At 40.2% G+C, this 21,905-nt stretch overlaps 2 protein-coding genes across 3 annotated transcripts in view; one reads left to right on the top strand and one right to left on the bottom strand.

Moving 5' to 3' along the window:
- The window catches only part of LOC104050522 (OX-2 membrane glycoprotein), a 69,726-nt gene that overhangs the window by 5,668 nt on the left and 42,153 nt on the right, over positions 1-21,905 (bottom strand). The window contains exons 6-7 of one of the 2 annotated variants that reach the window (XR_010375622.1): positions 14,966-15,145; positions 8,128-8,198 (exon numbers count right to left, since the gene is read on the bottom strand). The gene's annotated coding sequence lies outside the window, so the exon portion shown is untranslated. Of the gene's footprint in view, positions 1-8,127; positions 8,199-14,422; positions 15,146-21,905 lie in introns of those variants that run through there. The other variant, XM_064468524.1, reaches the window with a different exon arrangement.
- BTLA (B and T lymphocyte associated) lies at positions 4,617-18,316 on the top strand. The gene is made up of 6 exons (XM_064468579.1): positions 4,617-4,874; positions 13,132-13,440; positions 14,515-14,550; positions 15,213-15,350; positions 16,271-16,317; positions 17,431-18,316. Exons 1-6 carry the CDS (start codon positions 4,787-4,789, stop codon positions 17,770-17,772), a joined length of 960 nt encoding a protein of 319 aa, XP_064324649.1. The 5' UTR covers positions 4,617-4,786; the 3' UTR covers positions 17,773-18,316.

The raw sequence follows: 21,905 nt of genomic DNA, 5'->3' as shown, positions 1-21,905 counted from the left end.
TTTAAAGTTTTCTTGTGTGGACAATTCCTCTTTGAAACAGCATATATAATACTTGTAAAATCAATGTATCGGTAAGGATTTGTACGGAAGCTGATGCAGAATCAGGTGAAGTATGTATCTGAAGTTTAGTAATTAGGCCATGCTAAATTCTTACAATGATATTTTACTTTCCTAAATGAATCATGTGGCTTAACCCATATCCAAGATGCAGTAGGACAAAGTATACATAAGTGCTTTTAGGTGCATTTATACTGATAATTAGGTTTGACATTTGTCATTTACATAGGCTGGACAGCTGAGACTGGAGGATAGACAAACTGTGGCAGTTCTGCTTAGGTCAGGTAAGGGTTTTTTTTTTTTTTGCCCATCCCACTACTTTTTCTACAAGGGGTTTGGAATTTGTGAGTCTTCTAGTGGTAGAGGCCACCTCTCATACTCAAAAGCAGATAGCACATGTTGCAAGTAAAAGCACAAGGTACGGGCTCAGAGATAGGATACAGGGAGTTAGTTACTGCGACAGTCCTTCAGGCTTGACAGAGGGCAGCCTCAAGACCAGTGTTGCTCCTGAAGCTAAATGTTAACATATTAAGTATGCTTAGTACAGTTCTAGTCTATAAAATAGAAAATTAAGTATAAAATAGAAATGATAAACAATTGCTGAATGGTGACTTCAGTTCCTTTGAGTTTAGCTTTTGAGTGTTCCAACTCCATGGACACTTTATGTTTCAGAAGCCAGAACTATCTGAAGATTTAGTCTTGCAAAAGAAAATCTATTTTGCTAGAAGATTTCTGCCAGGCCTGGAGGACAACATGAGGAAGATTACTGGCTTTGGTTGGCATGCAAAGTCCATGTTCAGCTGAGCCAAACAAGCACAAGCAATTTAAATTTATTCATGTTTTAAATGTATCGAAGTACTTGGCTCTCTCTGTGGGACTTCTCCTGTCTAGTAGTGCACAGGAGGGAGAAGTAAAATCAGAAGGCTGAAGTGCAGTGAAGTGACCAGTACTCGCGTATTAGGTGTGCTCCATGAACACTCTAAGATAAGAGTACACATTCATTAGGAAGTTTCTACTGTCTTTCAGTGGATACTTTTGCTTTTTCCTCCTATCTGATCCTTCTGTTCAGTAAGAACTATCGTGTCCCTGAGGAAAAGGAGGAAACTTTCCATTTTCTCCCAACCAGTAAAGTAGCTTCCAGTAATGTGGTGGAGAGAGGGTATCATTCAGCGCTTTTATTCCAAGCTGGAGGAAAAACAATTAGGAGCTTTAGAGGTTCTTAGGGGGTGTTTGTATATTGGTTTGTCTCAAGTGCATTTTTTAATCTGTCCTTCCGTGTACAGAGTAGCTCCCAAATTCAGTATTAGATTTCACTGCAGTAAATGAGACCTCCTTACCTTAATTCTTTTGTAATTAGCTTTAAATTGCTTCCTCCTTCCCCTTTTTTCTGAAGCCTGTCATTACCCTAAGACAAATCTAATAGCTAGAATACCCATTCTTACACTTAGTGTTTTATTCACAGCAGAACCGAGGGGATTCTTAACTGACTCTATTAGAATGAACTGACACCCCTTGTGAGAGCATCCAGGCCCACGCTCAGCCTGCACTTTAGAACCTGGTGCAAGGTGTGTGTGTTAATTTAACAAAGCTTAGCTCGTCTCATTAAACTGGAATTGCTTAGGAAAAAGCAGGGAGATGCAGAGAACCTCACGTTGTAGAAAAGGAAAGAACTTGCATAGAAATGAAGTAACTTGTCCCTCCTTTGACAGGGAGGTAAGGTATGAGGCCAGGCTGCAGGGGCCAGCCATAGCTCTCACAGCAGCACATACTGCTGTAAGCTGCATGATCACTAGTGACAGGCAAGGAGCTGGATGGGAGACTGAATTAGTCTTGTTCCTTGAAGAAACTAAAGCTTCATGTACTGTAATGAAGGTAATTTTCAGCAGTCTTACTGGAGCCCGCTACCTAAAAGATGTTATCTCTCCATGTGGTCAGAGGCCAATGCCTAACCACCTGCGAACAGGGGAAAATGCAACCCCAAATCACAACCGTGTCTTGTCAGAAGAAAAATTGAGGTGGAATGGAAGGAACATTACATAGGGATATTTTCCCCCACAACATGTGTTCAGTAAAGCAGCAGCAGACGTGACAAAGTGGACCGAGTCAAGTGAAAAAAGATTCTATTAATAGCAATCCTCAGGTGTTTAAGACTATCTGAATTTTACTCCATATTTTTTGAGCCTCTTCCAGAAAATAGTATCCAACACACAGAGAACTGTGCTAATTGTGTTTGAACTGTACTGAATTTTCTTAGTTCTTTAAATACTTGGTATCTGTTAGGATTCAGCTGAGGTCTGATTTGGATATAGCAAAGAAGTTACTGAGTTACTGCCGAGAGTGGAAATTAGTGCCACCTAGTGACATTTTTTTCTGCCATCTTCAAATTATATGTCATCTTGAATTAAATGCATATGCTCCTCCTTCTAGTTATGCAGTTTTAGATTAGGACCCTCATTCCTTTCTTTGGTAAATAGTTATTTTATATTTACTTAGTATTTACTATCCTTTGAAACATGCTTTTAAAGCAAAACTAGAATATTGTAGTGTCTGAAATTCAGGGACTGCTTTTCTCAAAAAATAAGAACATAAGCTACCATTTGGAGATCTAAAAGATCTCATTTATAACTTAATATCACAAAAATAAAAACTCTCCCAGGAATGTCTCAAGGAGGTAACAAAGAAAACATGAAAAATTCAGATCCTTTGCCATCTTCCAGCATTTTCAAAATCCCCCCACAAGCCTACTCTTGCGCAAACAGGAGATAAAGGAAATAATGAAGTGATAGGAGAAGTCACATTTCCCAAAGCCTTTTTAAGAAAAGGGCTCCAAAACTATAGATGAGAGTCCAAGACATTTAGTATTGAAAATGTAAAGAATCCTCACAAGCCACGTGCAATATGCAGTACAAGAAACAGGTGCTCCTTCCTGCCGCTCTGAGCCGCGCCGCCTCACCTCTCCCAAAAGGCTGATGTGCAACAGTACCTGTCTTACAGTTCAGAATACTTCCACAAAGTTACCAGTAAGGAATTACCCACCTAGAAAGCCAACCTCAAAACACCACAAAGAACAGACAAAACCGTGTCTTATTAAAAAGCTTCAGTCAGTAGCAAAGGACTCAGCTCAAAACAGTTCTTCTGATAAGAATGCAGCGATTAAGTACCAACTACTAATATTACATTCTAGCATAAACTTTGGATAAGTTAACATTAACACAAGCAGAAATTACACTGCCAGGAACCGCATCCCTTAATGACCAATTTTACTGTCTAAGCTAGCTATGGTTTCAGCCACTAGATGTCTTCACCATACAGAAACGCAAACTGCAGTATTAGTATTTTGTCTCAAGTGGAAGCATGCTCTGTGTGCAGTTATACTCAAAGAGTTTCCTTTCATAAATATTTTCCATTTAGGCTGGATTGTAATTTTAGTATGGCTATTTCAGCTCCTCACAAACAGCAGTACGATTCTCCTGATCATCATGTACTTAGCCAGACTCTTCCAACCATGAAATTTTGGAAAGCTGCTAAATTATTTTCTTCAAAAGATTACTTTGAAAAAATCCTGATGATTTAGGTTATTGTTAGAGCATAACATGCATGTATTTACTCTAGAAAGCTTGAACTATTTAGGATAGAATAGTTCAGTTGGAAGCCACCTACAACAGCCATCAGTTCAACTGCCTGACCCCAAGTCAGAGCATGTTAAGGGCATTGTCCAAATGCCTCCTAAACACTGACAGGCTTGGGGCATCAACCATCCCGCCAGGAAGCCTGTCCCAGTGTTTGACCACCCTCGTGGTAAAGAAACGCTTTCTAACGTCAAGTCTGAACCTCCTCATTTTAACACAGGCTTTCATAACTGCATTAATTTCTTCCCTGGTTTCTATTTGTGGTTGTTGTATTTGCATTATGAGCAGACGTAATAACTGCTACATACAAAGTTCCTGTTTAACCTCTGTTTAGTTCTAACTTTATGAAGAAACTCTACACTGACAGATAGTTTCTGGGGAAGGGTATGCTAAATGCTTCAGTGTTTTCAAAATATTTAAGGGAAAAGGGTGTCGAGGACGTGCCAAAAAAGAACACACAAAATCCAAACGCAAATTACTTGGTCTTATGTTATGAGGATGCTAAGACTAAATCGTAGAACCGATCTTCTCTTATAGTACAGATTATTGTAAATGAACCTAATGCAGATTAAGACTATTCACACCTGTTTCTGACATCTGCCAGTTTGTGAATAGCGAATTTGTTCAGCTTCTTAATTTGTTAATGTTGAATTAGAGTAATACACAAGGACTGAACAAGTTTAAAATACTGTTGTGCATCCCTTCTCTCTGCTATATCACTGCTTGTAAAATCAAAACTTCAGTTGCAGGAGCATCTTTCAAAAAAAAAAAAAAAATTCTGCAGCTATGTCTGTTACACTGTAAGGGGAGCCAGAGAAGGGTGAAAGATGTTTTGCTTTGAATTGCAGAGGAGTTCTGAGATGATATGAAGCAATCAAGCAGTTCACATTTCAACCACACAAAAGAGACAACTGTGTAACCTGTCAGATCTTTGCAGATATATTGCTTCCCCACCCCTTTCTGCACTGTCTTGACAGCAGAACTGGAGAAGGGAATTAGCTCAGACATGTGCCCCAGGTGAACCTAACAGGATGCAAGAGGCCATCTGAACTGCACTTTTTAAACCCGTGGGAACCTCTTTTCTCCACCATGCCCAGAGAATGAAGACTCCTCCCGTCATGTTGGTAAAAAGGATCTTGCTGTACACTCTGCTAGTAATGCTGGCTCAGAGCAACTATGAAGGTTACGGTAAGATCTGGTCTTATAATTTAACCTGTCGATAGTTATTAAACAGTGCTGGAGGAAAACAGAAAAGAAAGCAATGCTTAGTGCACGTTGGATATAATCTGTATCTTACTTTAAAACCATATCAGAGACTGTTCATGCGATCAAAGGTGATGATGTTGACAATAACTGAGAAATATTAGGTAACAGTCTAGCCAGAACCCTAGCACCTGGGGACAAAAGACATCTTGCTTTGTGGCCAAAGGCTTACCTTCAGGGACTTTGGCAGCATTCAAGCCTCTACCTGAAATCCAGGAATCCTACTAGCTCTGAATTGGATCCAGCAAACTGTCCTCACCAGATAAGCTAAATAATGGAAGTTACCCTTAACTCGATCCGATTTGCATCCTGCTTTCAATATTGAATCTTCACAGTTTTTTAACTGGAGACAGTCTCCTAATTTGGACAGATGTGAGAACTACACTGTGTCCAGTATACTCCTAATATTTTTACTAGAGATTATTTTGTTTCAAGTTCTTCCCTGCTAATATCATATAGGAGACATAAATTTTAGTATTGAAAGGAAGGCAGTCATACGGAAAATAGCTACTGTAATGGATGTGCTCAGCTGCTGTTGATAATTTCAGGTAATATCAATTGATAAATTGATCAAAATAACGTTTGTTATAAGGCACTGCTAAAATTACACAAACAAATCGGCTATGTGAAGCTTAGTTGATATGCATGACTAACTGCAAATCCATAGCATCTTTTGACATTCCTTGTTTTTACAAATAAAATACGTTATTTACACTAATAGGAAAGGTTAAACAAGCACTCAGAGCATCTGCCTGGGAAGGGAAACCCAAACATTTAACTTGAAAAGACATGAATTTCCAGGTCAGTTAGACGCAGCTGTTTCTTAATGAGGGTGTGATACGAGCTTGGGGAGGCTACTGAACTGTTTTACATTTGATTATCAAATTGATAAACTAACATGCTTCTGGAGCTGATAACCTCCTTCATACCCTAAATGGAAGTATCTTCTCTTGGAAGAGTTTCTTTTCACTTCATTAAGTCTTCCTGTGTTATTAGTCCCCCCTCGCACATTCACCTCTCTGCATCATCCTGTATAGTTCATAAATACACTGACAAACCCTCCATACTTATCTGCCAGGTTCCTAGATACTGTTTTTAAAACAGAAAGTAATTTCTGTTACACTGCTTATAGCATGTATCTTCTTTACACAGAATTTATTTTATTAGGTTTTATTTTTTGATCTATATCAAAACTACTTGGGGTCCTCTGAGAACATCACTGTTTCCTTCTATACACCTATATTACTATAAATATCAAAATCATATTTATAGGAGCATTACAGAGAGAAAAGTTTTGGCAAGTCAGTCTCTACAGAACCATGACGAAAATGTTCATTTGGGTTTTTTTTTTTGTGTGTGTGTGTGTGTGTTTTTTTTAATGTATTTATATTTTAGCTGTAAGTTTTCCAAGCTTGTTTCATTTTTATTTTGGTTTGAAGCAAGCTGAAAATTTAAGCCAACTTATTTAAGCTTTGTATGTTGCAAATCTATCCAAAGCTTCCCTCACTCCTAACAGAAACAAAGTCAACCACTCAGATTTCATATACAAAGTCAATAACGAGCAAATGTTTTCTAAATTAGGGAAGAAGAAGTAAGCTTGTTTCTGATAAGTCACAAGCAGAAGGACCTTTTCCCCCCTCACCCCAGTAATTTTAGTCCACTTAGACCTAGTCTCCTTTGTAACGCCAAAGAACAGGTTGTTCCCATTCCGTTTCACAAAGAGCGGTTGTTGCTGTCTGGACAGCACACACAAAGTAAAGGAAGCATTTCATCCCAACGAAACCAAAACCCAGCAAACCTCCCCTTGCTCCAAGAAGCTCCAGCCAGTAACTAAGTATGTGCACACGTGCCCACTAATGGTGGGCACAGTTCTCAGCTCAAATAACATTCAGCTAAACAGAAGTGTTCCATCTTCAAGATTCAGTCATCAAAATATAAAGGCATGTTTTCTGCACTTCCACAGCTTTCATCCAGAAATAGTTAGAAAGTGATGCAACTCTCTGTCAGCTACCTCAGGAAGCAGGTCAGCTTTACAAATACTACCATTGCAAAAAAAAAAAACCCCAACAACCCAGAAAACCAGCAAGAAACCCAGAAAAATCCTTCATTGTACACCAAGTAAATAGAAAAAGTGCATTACTGTATCTTTAAGATGACATGGGGAAAAACTAAGTGGAAAGGACTTTGATTTCTATTAACAAAATTACATTCTTCAAAAAAAATCCAAATTGTGATATAAATATGTAAAATGACTAAAATACAATTTTACATCATTCCTTGGAAAGCCTTCTCTGAAGCTGGGGGAATTCTGAAAAAGGCTTATCCAGATATTACTTAATATGTCTTCTGAAGTGCTTCTCTTTCTAAATACACCTTACCTAAATTCACAGAGGAAGCATATTTTTCCATGAGTTCTTCTCACAGCCTGTTTCCTTTTTTGTTGTTAAAATTAACAAAGTCATGAATATCTCAGTGTTAAATGTGAAACCCCCCAAAAAACCCAATGCACCTTCTGGTGTAGTTTTTGTGCTACGGCCCTAATCAGAAACTTCCCAGAACATTGGTGCCAAGTTAAAACCATTACTAATGCTTTGCTGTGTTCACAGGCAGACGCAAAAGTAGGATTCAAAACTGACTGTAGACATGTATTTTTCATAAAAATTTGACATTTTATACCTCAGCCATATCTGCCTCAGGGGATGACACATATGACTTGTATTCTATCCCATCCCTTTTTCCTTTTCTTTTTTTTTTTTTTTTGTTTTAAAGGGAAGAGAGGGGAAAAAAAATTAAAGATAAATCCTTTTGAAAACAAATGCCTCAGAAATCTCTATTAATAAGCCTTAGTTTACTGGAGTTGTTCTGAGTTCTTAGATGACCAGATGTGAATTACACCATTTATGATTGAAAGATTGGATGGTTCAATTTTTAGCTTTCATTTTTGTACTAATGGGTTGAGTTAGGTAAATGGAAAGCCATCTCCATTAAACCTCTTCTGTTTGCTTAATGAGGCATGTCATGACTATGTTTTCTAGAACATAAGGAGAAAAAATTAAAATTGTTTTTATAAAAAAACATATTGTCCTGGGTATTTCCCTCTTGCACAAGTTATGGAATACCTGCTTTCGTTTGAAATCCTTATCCTGGCAGTACACTGTACAGATAGGTTTTTTCTTACCTGTGCAAACCAATTCTTGGTGCAATAGAGCCTGGCTTGCCGCAGTCCATTCAGGAATGCACTCAAGTGATCTAAAATAAAATGTGCTTTTAGTCAATCTGAATTTTACTGAGAGGTGTAAATCTGAACCCAATATATAGAGCTTTTGTACATTACAGATTCTTCTACCCTCCTGCAAACTGCACATTCAGGTATTCACCATGAACACCCATATATATAACATTGAAAACTTAAGACTCGGTATAAGACCTTGTAACTGGTTTCAGGTCTCAGCTCATAACAGTAATAATTTGAAGATGGTGTCTCTACTATTGACTTCTCATAAGCCACAGGAGGCAGCAGACAGAAAAAACTTAAGATAAACTGTCACAGCAAAAATACAGCAAGCCATGAGTGTGCTCATTCATTAACTAAGGCTTATTTTGCACTTGTCTTTCTAATGACAACTGATGAACAGAAAAGGTTCTCACTCATTATCAGGTGTGTTTATCCCGCCCGCCCCATAAAAAGAAAAAAAGATATCCCTCATTCTCTAGGATATTGTGGTTTACATTGTTATTTAATCCTAAATCTTCACTGACACCTATTCCTGCCAAATGGCTTTTACAGGAAACCTTTGAAAGAGATTTTGAGCATTTGCCTTAAAATATTTTATTCCGTATAAAAAAGGGCCCAAATCTTTTTGTTTCTAAAAGGATTTTCTCCACTGCTTTTTATCCACTTGAAGTTTCTTGCCAAGTGAGGTATGATTTGGGAGAGAGAAAAGGTTAATTAGAGATTGCAGGGCATGTTCATTGTGAACTCCCACACTTAATTACTAGATAAAATAAGTCTGGATTATAGGAAAAGGCTTTCTTTAGCCCAGATTTTTAGTTATTGAAGTTCAAAAATAATTCAAAGAATTTCTCAAAGCATGACAAAAATGTTTAACTCTTATTCACTCATCTCTTCTGATGATATTGTTCTAGAAGGTCCCCAAACTGAGAACTAATAACATTTACCAAGGACTAGATTTCTTCCTAGCAAAAATTTGAAAGCCTAAAGCCCAAGTTATCCAGCCATCAGTCATTAACAAGTCACAGAAATATACAAAAGCAATTGAGATTATTTTTCATGCTCCAAGCATTGTTTCATAACAATTAAAAAAGAAGAAAATTAAAGGCAGCCTAAAGTCGAATTGCTTTAAGCATCTGAAAGGAAGGCCCCTTTGCAGGCTTTGAAGGCAGTATGCAAATTCTCATATACCCTGAAAGGTAAACATCAGTTTGTATACCTCCTGGTTAGGAAATTCAAAAGATTGCTTTATTTGACTGATTGGGGTTGGGGGGTGGGGGTGGGGAATTACTGGATAAAATAGTGCTATTTGTCTAGCACCCACAGGCTTCTCCCAAGGGATCCACAAACAGTAACTAGAAAAATTAAATCCATTTTCCATAAGCTAAGTTTCTTCTATCAGGTCTATAGCTATACGGGAAGAAGGTTGGGGGGAGTCCTATAAACTGAGGGAAAAGGAAGACCAACTGAAACCCAGTAGTTTCAACCTCCACTTGTTTTGAGGGAAAGAGGACGAGGATTTGTACGCTAGGGTTAATTGACAGAAGGTTGCCAAACACTTTCACCTTCATCAGCAGCCAGAAATGAAGGCTAAGAGCCAACAGGTGTGGATAGACCCGTGTCATGCAAGCTTCTAGTTGAAAGTGCCTCTGAGAGTCAGTGGGGCAGGAGGGCTCTACTGCTCAGAAATTGTTGGCAGGCAGTGACACCGTTGGGCTGGGTAGCAAATGCAGTACAACTTTTCCCATGTGCAGTTCCCAAAGCCCAGTGGCATATTCCATAGGTAACCTCTCGAAGAAAGCAAGGGTGTTAGGGTCAGGTCAGGTCTGCTCTATGGCAGGAAATTTTGCTCTGGAAACATAATTTAACCAGACCTGATTACATTGGAGTTATACTAGTAAGTGAATGATCACCACCAGAAGATGAAGGAGCAAAACTGTGGCACATGTTAGCATAGACACATGGGAAAGAAAGGAGAAACACTGATCAAGCTCACCTGACTGGGAGATGTACTAGCACATTTTATTTGAACTGTCTTAAAAATACTCAATGTGATCAGAAGTAATACAAGTAATATCAATGCCAGTGGAACTTTTTTTTTTTTAAATCCAATTGTAACCAGGTAAATCCTTTGTCAGCAGTGGCATAGCTCCTTATGATTTATTTGGTAGCAGTGCAGGAAGTTGTATGGAGGGAATTTTCTCGTGATATCAGTGCAAGTATATCACACTTGAACTGCTTACACTGTTCACCTACAAAACAAGGGCTGCACAAAAACTACTCTAGAAATATATCCAGACCTCAGTAAAGCTTCTGCTCCAGAAATTTCTATGTTTCCACTCTGTATGTGGCTGGACAGTAATTCAAAACTTTCTGTGCAGCCAGTATCACCCCTGTTCCCTCTCTCTGGGAGGTTCTGCCACTAAGTGTTATTCTAGGTTACACTGACGTGCGAGACAATCATTTCTGTAGAGCAATATCTAACATTGATAAGACATTTTCCTTTCTGACTACCTACACAAGTAATGTTCATCTGAATTCGTGAGGATTAGTAACCCTGTCTCAAGTGAATGCTGTTGGATGTACAAAATTTGCTCAATGCTGAGCAGGTGATTCTTCCAAAACTGACAGTGGGCAGTGAAGTACATTTTGTTGTAAAAACACCAGGTGATTCAAAATCAAGGAAAACATTATATCCCTGCACTGGAAAAAGATGAGAATGAAAGAGGCACAAACAACTCCTGTCCCTCTCCCTGGTTAATAATGATGCTGAATCAGTCTCACAGAAATCTGTTTTAAAACTTGGCGAAATTGGACTTTTTGAACCTTCTAGAAAAGTTTTGGGGTTTGCTTTGGGTTTGTTGTTGGGTGGTTTTTTGGGTGGTTTTTTTTTCCCCCAAACGTGAATTTTGGAAAAGATAAAACTATACGAAAAAATAATTAGGTGAAGGATATCAGAAAATATCTGTTCTGCAGAGACCTGCACATCCTTCTGGAAATACTGGTTACATATCAGAAAGAAGGCTGCTATCAGGGCACATTCTGAGCTTTATAGATACCTCCTGAAGCGTTATCTTCCATGCTTATCATTGCTCAAATAATCGAAACCTTTACTTTCTAATTTGAGCTTTCAGTTTCCATTTTCAGACTACTGATACCCATGTGCTGCTACCGCAGTATGACCAAAGTAGGTATGACCTACTGGCCTGAAACCAAATCATGCTTTCTCTTAGTCAAACATGGAAGAGTCTAAGTGAAAAACAAGTGACCCTGCTTCATAACTGTGAGCAATCACTTTCTTCAGTGCAAAGGCACTGTCATGTAAGATAGGGTAGGGAAGTCAGGACCATGTGGGTATTATATCGTTTTCGTTACTTTACCTTAGCCAGAGAAGTAAAGCACCACAAGAAACATGAACCTTAAATAAAAGGTCAGGACATTCAATACCAAGACTCAGAGTTAAGGTGACATACCATTGCTTGAACACTGGGTTTAACAAAACATAACAAAAATTAAAAAACAAAGATAAGGTATACTTGCATTGAATATAATTATTTTCATTATTACAATTTTAAATTGTGTCCAGCAAAGGAAAGCCTTTATTTCTGCAAGTTAACAAGAATTGTGAAGTAAACAATAATCTGAAGGAAATTTAAAAGTAACAGAAAAGGTCTGTGAGGACAATGCAGGAAAACCTGCTATTTATGTTTTACCTATTTTCTTTCTAAACTATTAAATTACTATCCTGACTCAGATATAGAAAAAAGGTAAAACTTCATAGAATCGTTAAGGTTGGAAAAGACCCTTAAGATCATCGAGTCCAACCGCTAACCTATCACTGCCAAGTCTACCACTAAACCATATCTTCAAGCACCACGTCTACCCTTCTTTTAAATACCTCCAGGGATGGAGACTCCACCACCTCTCTGGGCAGCCTGTTCCAATGCCTGACAACCCTTTCGGTGAAGAACTTTTTCTTAATATCCAACCTAAACTCCCCCTGGCGCAGCTTGAGGCCATTTCCTCTCGCCCTATCGCTTGTTACCTGGGAGAAGAGACTGACGCCCACCTCGCTACCACCTCCTTTCAGGTAGTTGTAGAGAGCGATAAGGTCTCCCCTCAGCCTCCTCTTCTCCAGACTAAACAACCCCAGTTCCCTCAGCTGCTCCTCATAAGACTTGTTCTCCAGACCCTTCACCAGCTTCTTTGCCCTTCTCTGGACACGCTTCAGCACCTCAATGTCCTTCTCACAGTGAGGGGCCCAAAACTGAACACAGTAGTCGAGGTGCGGCCTCACCAGTGCCGAGTACAGGGGCACGATCACCTCCCTGCTTCTGCTGGCCACGCTATTCCTGATACAAGCCAGGATGCCGTTGGCCTTCTTGGCCACCTGAGCACACCGCTGGCTCATGTTCAGCCGGCTGTCAGCCAGCACCCCCAGGCCCTTTTCCTCCAGGCAGCTCTCCAGCCACTCCTCCCCAAGCCTGTAGCGTTGCATGGGGTTGTTGTGACCCAAGTGCAGGACCCGGCGCTTAGCCTTGTTGAATCTCATACCGTTGGCTCTGGCCCAATGATCCAGCCTGTCCAGGTCCCTCTGTGGGGCCTTCCTGCCCTCCAGCAGATTGGCACTTCCACCCAGCTTGGTGTCATTTGCAAACTTACTGAGGGTGCACTCAATCCCCTCATCCAGATCATCAACAAAGATATGGAACAGGACTGGCCCCAACACTGAGCCCTGGGGAGAAAGTGCACTTTAACTATCTTCCTAAAAATGAAAAAAACAATAGTTTTGATGTTATCTGCCATCACTGTCCCATATAGAGATCAGATCTCCTGGAAGTAGACAAGGGAAGTCTTGAGTAATGAGAAAGAAAAGAAACTGTAATTAGTGTTATGGGGAGTATACAGCAGACTCCCACCACCATGACTTTTGTTATGTTTTTCTTCTAGGATTTGAAACTACCTATTGTGCAGTTGAAATTCGAGTTAAAAGAAACTCACAGTACAAAATTAATCTCGGGAACAAGCTGACTATAGGCTGTCCTGTTCGTTACTGCAGAGAAAAGCCAGTCATGCAGTGGTGCAAGATGGAAGTGGATACATGTGTGCTGCTGAAGGAGGGCAAAGCAGAATGGAAGACCAACGAGTTTACTCTGGAGTTTTTCTCAGTTAATCAGAATGACAGCGGAATTTATCGTTGTCGAGCGATAGGGAACACCCTTTCCAGTGAGAGCCATGGAATAAAGGTTATTGTTGAAGGTGAGGCCCCTATATTAAAACAAAAGGATGCCATGTGCAGGAAAGCTCATGCATGCAGGACAATGGCTTCTCCCAACACGTTTGTCTGGTAACACAGTTGTGGCAGTACTTACCACCTTCTTCACGCTTCTACCCTGTGCCTTGGTCCTGAAGAAAGGAAATAACAAAATAAAGAAATAACAGGAGGATCTGGAAGAGAAAAGCAAAGCTGCCAACACCAAACAGCCATAAGCGGACTATTTGATAATAAAAAAACCAACTGGAACACAAAAAGATCGTGGGAGGACAGCCTGATTATACATCACATGGATAGACAGGATGCAAATGGTTGTGTAGTAGTAGTCATTGAGGCCACACAACAGTAAAGAGGACAAAGCAATTCAAGCATTTTGTTGAGAATGATCTCTCTTGCAACAGAGAGAAAGTATAGTTGTGTATGCCAAGAAGTTCAAGAGCAGGAAAGATTACAATAGCTTTAAATAATTTTGAGGATTTAAGGGCAAGTGAGGCCTTCACATTAACTCAGGCAGTTGGGATGCCAAGTCTAGATTATGACGAGCCACACCCGCCCTCCTCAATGTTGCTCTGCAGCTAGAAAATTTTCCGTGTGGCCATAGTGTCCTACTGACCCGAGGCAGCTGAGGTGTACAACTGTTCTGTTGCCAGTTCCTCTTGTGGTAAGTTAATGAACTTTAAAACCGTGTTTGTTGCCACACGAAATGCTGCAACAGAGGGAGCAACATCAAAATTTATGGCTGTAATGAGGTAGCAGACACAGTATGTGCGCAGCTCATGATGCAAGTTTCCTTTGAAATATGTGTGCTGCTGATCTATTTATTTGAATTCCAAAGAGGTCTGGAAAATGGAACTACTCTGTTGGCAGTGGGAGACCAACACACCATTTCCCCTCAGCCCAAAACACCCTACCCTTTGGCTTGTTGCATTTTGTTCCCTCTTCCATCAGCAGATGAAGGGGAGCCTTGTGAAGACTTCAGTATGCAGTGCAGAGAATATAGCTGCAGTGCAAAATGTCAGGTTGCTGTTTCATTTCCCTTTCTTGTTTTTCTCTTTCAGAAAAGTCTGAAAACTTTAGCACAATTACACCAGAAAGTAAGTTCTGATTCGTATTTCCTCTTTAAGAGAAAGAAACTAATCTGTAGTGCTAGAAATTTCTGGTTGGAGTGTTTTGTACAGTCAAGACAAATTTAAACTCATTGCTAATGTACAATTGCTTTCTTCCTACGTGAACAAGACATACTCTCTCTCGAGTCACAGTTTTCAAGGCTATGACTGTCCAGCATTCAATGTAAAAGGGACAAAGCCAATCAAATTACCTCCTGGGGGTATACTCTACCCTTCTGACATGCTTCTTAATATCCCAGTGATATATGACTTCTACTTACAAAGTATTAGAAGTCATGCTATGCCATCAGTTTAACATAGCTTTTTACTCACGGGTGGTTATTGCTCACAATTACAATTGCAAAAATATATTAGAAGTTCAGAGCACGGCTCTAATTCTGACCCTCTGTCTGCTTCTGCCAGCCTTCTGCCGTGCATCATTCATCGGTTATACTTTCCCATGCACTTTTCCTTCCAGTATCTTTATACTTTGTAGAATGCCTGTGGAGGTGGTTGTCTGATGACATGCTGTACCAAGTTAAGGATGTTTAAGTACATCAAGAAGCAGTCGCATCAGAAAGACCTAATGAAAGAAGAAAAAAAGCCAGTCAAATATTTCTCTGCGCTAATATGTCTTAATGCAATTTTAGATACCACTAGTATCTCAGAAGAGTCCCAAGAATCTGGAAACTACAAGATATTACAGATTATTTATGCTTCAGCATCCATGGGTCTATGCTGTCCATTCATCGTCATATGCATCTTTTGGTGTCTGAGGAGGTACCATGGTAAGTAGTTTTACCATCTAACCTTTCCCTAGCATACATTTGATTCCACTCCTTTTCACAGCTTCACAGAAGTTGCATTCAAAGCTTTATGAAAATCCCCTAAAAATTACCCCAACTGATTGCTGAGATGTCTTTGTCAAGTGTACCAGTCAGGATACTAAATGTTTAAGAATTTAATTTGCCCCATGTATTGGTCCCTTCCAGAGACAGAGGGATGGAAGTAAAGTAAAAACAAATAAAAACCTCAGACTTTATAATAGCTGGAGATTTTGCTCCAGTTTTGCAAATAATCAAGTTAGAAATAAATAGGAGCTTTAGCCATGAAAATGCAGTCAAGTTTTATCCAGTTACATTTTATATTCCTAGTTTCTCTCTAAATTATCAAATAATAACAGTATTAATCTCTCCTGCTTTACAGGAACTCTGACGCAGCTGTCGTGTCCTAACTCAAGAATGGAACTTTGAGTTCCCCATATCTTAATTTAAGTGTTCTTGCATTTGGCTATTATAATCCAAAATTTTTTGTTTGTTTGTTTCAGGAAAATGAAATTATTTAATCTTCCGATAAAATTTAACACGTTTGCTCATAGAATGGCTTTAGGATTTTCCATGCCTTTTTCTCCCCACCCAGTTCACTGAACACAGAGAAAAATGGCCACAAGTATACTAGGCATTTTTCTGCTCCTGTTCAGAGGAGCTCTGTGGAATACAGAAACTCATTCTATAAATATATCATGCTGTGTTGGTTAGCTTTGTCAGAATAGCTATTCCCAAATCCAGTCTGGAAATAGATTTTTATTCTTTGACGTCCACTGAACAAGGCAAGGACTTCTATGGTAATTAATACTCCCTCCATAAGCAAAAAGGTACCTTCTCAATGCTGATCTGTTGAAACACCTTTTTTTTTCTCTTTTTCCCAGTAAAGCAAAAGAGAACTCCATTAACTCCACAGAGACAAAAGAGCCTGGTATGTTTAAATTTTGCCATCATCAAAACCTGACCATGTCCTGCATCACCATATACCAAGAACAAATCTTTGTGTAGTACAAAATGTGGCGTCAGATTGGGAACTAATTTACTGAGCCTCTTGGTGCCTGGATAGCTTGGCTTGCCTGGTGTGAGATATCACCATGGCTGAGCTGAGGGAAGGAAGTAAGGGTCTTAGCCACGAAGGTACTTTAGGCATCTAAATTCCTGCTGAAATGTATTCATTTCTAAGTACCATTCTGGTAAGGGTTTAGGCACCTAAAGCACCTCTGTTGATCTGGTTCAGACTGTCTGCATAAGGCAAAAAAAGGACACATAGACAGAGGAAAACGTTTGAAAAGACAGACTTGCATATGTGGCCAGCATGAATTCACACAGGTCTTGCAATCAGAGCCAGAGAAATTGTATGGGCAGAAGGCAGAATGCAAAAGATGCATCTGGAGCTGACAGCTATCAGTCACAGGGGAAGTCTAGGTGTAGGTGGGGATCAAAGGGCACCAAACAGGTTGCAGAGCTCCCAAAGGGCACACTGGAAGAAAGAAAATTTAAAGCAGCATATTCTAAGTGGCTAGAAAAAGGGATGTCAAAAGAGGACTTCATTAGAGAGAGATGAATTTATAGAGGAATTTGCAGATTTTGGAGAAGGAGAAAGATTTATTTAGGAAATAGTAAGTCAAAGAGAATAAGAAGCAAGAGATGAGGAAATGGGAGAACAGGGACAATGAGGAAAAGGTAGTCTGGGGTTTGGAAGTGAAAATAAGAAAGATTTCATAAACTGAGAAGGGAAAGCCTTGAATGAGTGACATAGAACAACTCTCACAAAATGATAAATCAGTTTTCCCTTAAGATGGCATCTTGCAAGAAAAGACATGAGAGTTCGGGAAGGGAAATGGAGAGAGGCAGGAGATACAAGAATGATTTCTAACTTTATTTCAAAGATCAATATAAAATCCAGTGACCAGGTGAATACAATTCACCTGTGCTCAAAAGCAGTTTTAAGGGGATAAAGAAACTTGAACACTCCTCTTACTTAGCAGGAGCACAGGCCACAAACAGCTATGCACAGAGCTGTACCCTGTTCTGTTTTCTGCAGGTCAGAAGTCCAGCAGCTGCTCCATCCCACACTGCTGGGACAACTCAAGCTTCAGAAGAAAGTCCCTCACTTTACTATTGCTCCATGGCCATCCCACTGCAGGCCTTGCACGGCAATGCAATTTATGACAACGATGTCCCTCCCTGGAACACTCAGAGGACAGCACTTAATGCATCTCACAATGATCCCGTTATTCCTTCCATCCCAGTTTTACCTGAAAGCCCAGATGTCCTCACATATGCTACACTAAATCATTCTGCTTCTGCAGAAAGATGCCAGAGACAGGCACTAACTGTAGAGAATGAGTTTACAGAATATGCCTCCATTAATGTAAATAAATAAATGTGCAAGGACTTCTTCAGACAGCCATTCTGCATGCAGCCCCAGTTCTAGCTTCCCTCAAGGATGTTGTTCCTTTCTCTTTTGGGAAGACTTCCCTTTAGTTAAGAAAAGCCTATGGATGCTCCCCTGAATTCACCAGAATTCAAAACACAGCCCATGTCAATGGGTGGGTATTTGCACTGTGCGTTTTGTCTTTTAAATGGGGGAATAAAAACAGTCAGCTTTCTTATTTTACCTTTTTTCAGGATTCTGCTTCTAGCCTGACTTTGATTTGGTTATGGTTTGAATATAGACAAAGAGGAGAAGGGGAAGGTTTTCCTAGGATAGAAACATGTAAAATGAACCTGTGAGGAAGATGATACTGAGTCAGGTTAATTTCTGCCAAGTAAAAGCTAAGAATGTTTGTGGGAGAGTTTTTCTCTGAGTTTCCAAGAACATCCTTCCAAGGATTCAGTTTTTCATTCCAGTTTATCTCCTTGCAAAGTTCTTTGAGCACCATGACTGTCTAAAGTTATTATTAACCAAAATAAAGTGAATACTTGTGCGCGTGTGCTTGTTTTGTGGAAGACAGGGAAGGAGGAGAGGGTTGTTTTCCTTTTACAAAGAATTCTCACAAATAATGCGTGAGAAAATATTGAAATATAGCTCACTCTGTTTTCCTCTTGATGGGATGGTTGGTTAGCTAAGTTATTGTGTATTGCTTTTGTCCATGATGAATCAATTCAAATAACAAATGATGAGCAGTGACTGATTCCAGTCAAAATCAAAAATCTTTGTTCACAAATAACTGTTTATAGCTGTGTCATGCTAGGTTTTCCTCCCAACACTGGCACAAAAAATGTGATTATGCTTCATGCTCAGGTTTGCAGCAAAGAAGATAAAAAGGAGGTAAAGACCAAAGTGTCGTTTGAAGTTTGAAAAGAACGCTCACACCCTTCTTCTGCACCACTTATTCAGCTTCAGTTTGGATGCCACGCATCTGCTCTTGCAAAATAATGCTCTTAAAAGTTACTCTTAACAATATTTGCATAAGAGGTTTACAGCAGCAAGAGGGTCTTTAACTTGTTTAAAAATTTTCAGCACAGTTGAAAAGGAAGGATGTACTAGCTCTCAGGCTGCATGTAACACAACGGATGATTTGCACTCAAGTTAATGGAAGAAAATAAGGCTCTTCTGTCTTCATATTTCATCTTGGTATCGTTCCACCTGACACCAAAGCTGTTAAGCACATACACATTCACTCGGCTATTTTGGTAAGACAGAAGATTTATTGTCATTACGGTACACTTGTGCTCTGCCACCCCCTCTCCTTTGAACTCAGTCACAGCATCTGTGTGGAGGAAAATCCATGGTAATTGTTTCTGCACTAAGTTGTTAGTTCAGGCCATTACACACGTTGATATTTTGGGGGTTTTCAAAAAGTAAACAAATTATCAATCCAGTAAATGATCCTCATTAAAAAAAATTTTAAAAAGCAGTAGAAAATTGTCATCCAGAAAAATTCAGTTTGCTCGTTTTGTTTAGTGGACCAGTTCCTGAATGGCTAGAGGCTGATTATTTTAGGTGAAAGACTGTGAAACTTGGAGTAAGTTAGAGATGAATAGGCCCAGAAATAGACTTTTAATTGCACTTACTGCTCAGCTGATAAAGGTGCTATTATTTTCATAGACTACAGGTAGCTTTCAGAATAAGAAAAAAGTGTTGCTCTGAAATAGATCCTACCTCAGTGGCCTTAAACTGAAAAACAAGGGCAACCATTCAATGGAGAGCCCGAATGGATTTGAAAAAAAAGGCATGCAAATTCTCTAACTTCTTTCCATGACTTGGATACAGGCTTTGCAGGCAGAAGGGAAAGAGTAAAAAGGCCATCCTTCCAGAGAACAAGCACACGTGAAACAATATGGTTCTTGAAGACGCTTTGCAATATTCTGTGCGTACCATAGTACATATAGGAAAGAGTCCAAAGATCCTCAGGAAGGCAAGGAGGGGTGCTGGGGCCAGGCACTTTGCCTCTTTGAGCTTCCAACAGCTCTGCAGTGCTGTAATCAGGGCACACACAGCTTTCCCTCCGTCACCCTACAGAGCTGAAAGAAGAGCAGCCCCGTTCAAAGCAGCGCCAGAATGGCAGACCAGTAACTGGGACCTAGAATGAGACCAAGCACATGTGGAAGAAGCATTGTACCATCCAGAAATGCAAAGGCTAGTGAAATATTAAGATGGTTTGTTTCACCCGTACAGCAAGGCTGAACCTTGTCTTAATGAAGTCCCCACAGACCCAAGTTTGATTTGGAAGATGAGATTTTTGTAGATAAACAGGAAGTACCTCACCACCTTACCATCAAACTTGCTAGCACAGAAAAGCGAAGCACAGGAGCCTGCAGTAGGTTCATTTTTTTTATGCCAACAAATTGAAAGACTGTGCCTTTTGAAGCAGGGAAACAAAAGGCGCTGATCGAAACCATCTTCCTTTTAAGGTACAAATAATCCATTGAGATGAAGTACAGCATCGCTCAGTTTTCACAGCCTTTTTTTAAAAAAAAGTTGTTATTTCCACCATCCACTGGTGTAAAACTGGCCAGTGGACAGAAAGACTGTGTGCTATTTCACTGAAGTTGCTACATATTCATCTCAATCATCTGGTTCATCTCTCAAAAACATAATGTCACATTTGAGACATCACACCCAATACTGGTTGTGTTAGGCCTCAGTGGATGGCCTTCAGATTTTACGCGGTAGCGTCCTGCTGGAGGGACAGGCCACCAGTGGGAGCAGAGCAGTTTCATGATGTGCCTGGCATACTCAGTGCGTGACTGGAAGGAACCAGTACTCGGTTAAGCCATGCAGTGAAATCACACAATCACAACAGTGCACTAAAGGAAACAAATAGGCTCAGGCCCTGTTCTGTTGGAGATGTACAGCACCTGTGCAGCCTCCCTAAGACAAGACATGGTCCGAGGGCCTCCAACTTATATTACATACTTTTCTTCTTCTTGTCTTTCCTGTGTTATTTTTGCACCAAATACGCTGTACAGGTAGAGTCACACAGGAAGCCTAAAGAACAGAAACAAAGCTGTGGTGCTCTCAGTTACACCCACAAACCCAAATGGAAGGGAAACAGTGAAGTCTGTGGAGCTGAAGGTCTGTTAATGCCAGCAAAGCATGTTATTGCTCTCCATTGCAATCTCTTCTTGCAAGGGAGGGACATGTAACTGGCTATTCCCTCCTGAGCAACCTGAATAGCGCACAAACCTCTTAACAATCTTAGGTGGGATGAATGGACTTTTAGAGAGTAAAACACACCAACCATCCTAGTTTCACTTTATCCAGTTATTCCCCCCCAAAACTGTGCTTCCTTATAAAGACATAAAATATTAGAATACTGTGAGGTTTACTCATCTGCCAACTCTTGGGCCCCAAAGGTCTATCAGACAGAGGACTGCTTTTGGCAAACCACAAACTTTTTCATAGTGCTTGATCAAGCAACAGCTTGCCAAGCCTCGCTTCTCCAGCACCTGTTTTGCAATACTTTCCCCCACACCCCCACAATAGGCTGAGCCCCGTTTTAGCTCATAAGGCTCACAGGCAGTGAGGAGAGTGCAGAAGGGAGTGCTACAGCTAAAAGCATGTGAGAAGTGGAGCTTGCACCTCCAAGAAAAAGGCATAATCTTACATTGTTGTTTCCTGCTGTGTTCCCCCTAAGGGAGTGGCCAGGGCTGTAAATTGTAGGAGTGCTCCCAAAAACAAAGAAATAGGCTGTTGTTGTGGTTTAAATCTGGCCAGCAACTAAGCACCACCCAGCCACTCACTCACTCCCCCTGCAGTGGGATGGGGGAGAGAATCAGAAGACTAAAGGTGAGAAAACTCATGGGTTGAGATAAGGACAGGTTAATAGGGAAAGCAAAAACCACGTACACAAGCAAAGCAAAACAGGGAAATAATTCCCTACTCCCCATGGGAGGGCAGGTGTTCAGCCACCTCCAGGAAAGCAGGGCTCCATCACGCGTAACGGTTACAAACGCCATCACTCTGAACGTCCCCCACTTCCTTCTTCTTCCCCAGCTGTATATGCTGAGCATGACGCCGTATGGTGTGGGATATCCCTGTGGTCAGTTGGGGTCAGCTGTCCTGTTTGT

The sequence above is a fragment of the Phalacrocorax carbo genome, chromosome 1 (assembly GCF_963921805.1).
Source record: "Phalacrocorax carbo chromosome 1, bPhaCar2.1, whole genome shotgun sequence".
NCBI classification, from domain to species: domain Eukaryota; kingdom Metazoa; phylum Chordata; class Aves; order Suliformes; family Phalacrocoracidae; genus Phalacrocorax; species Phalacrocorax carbo.
This window is presented reverse-complemented; position numbering and strand designations above follow the sequence as displayed.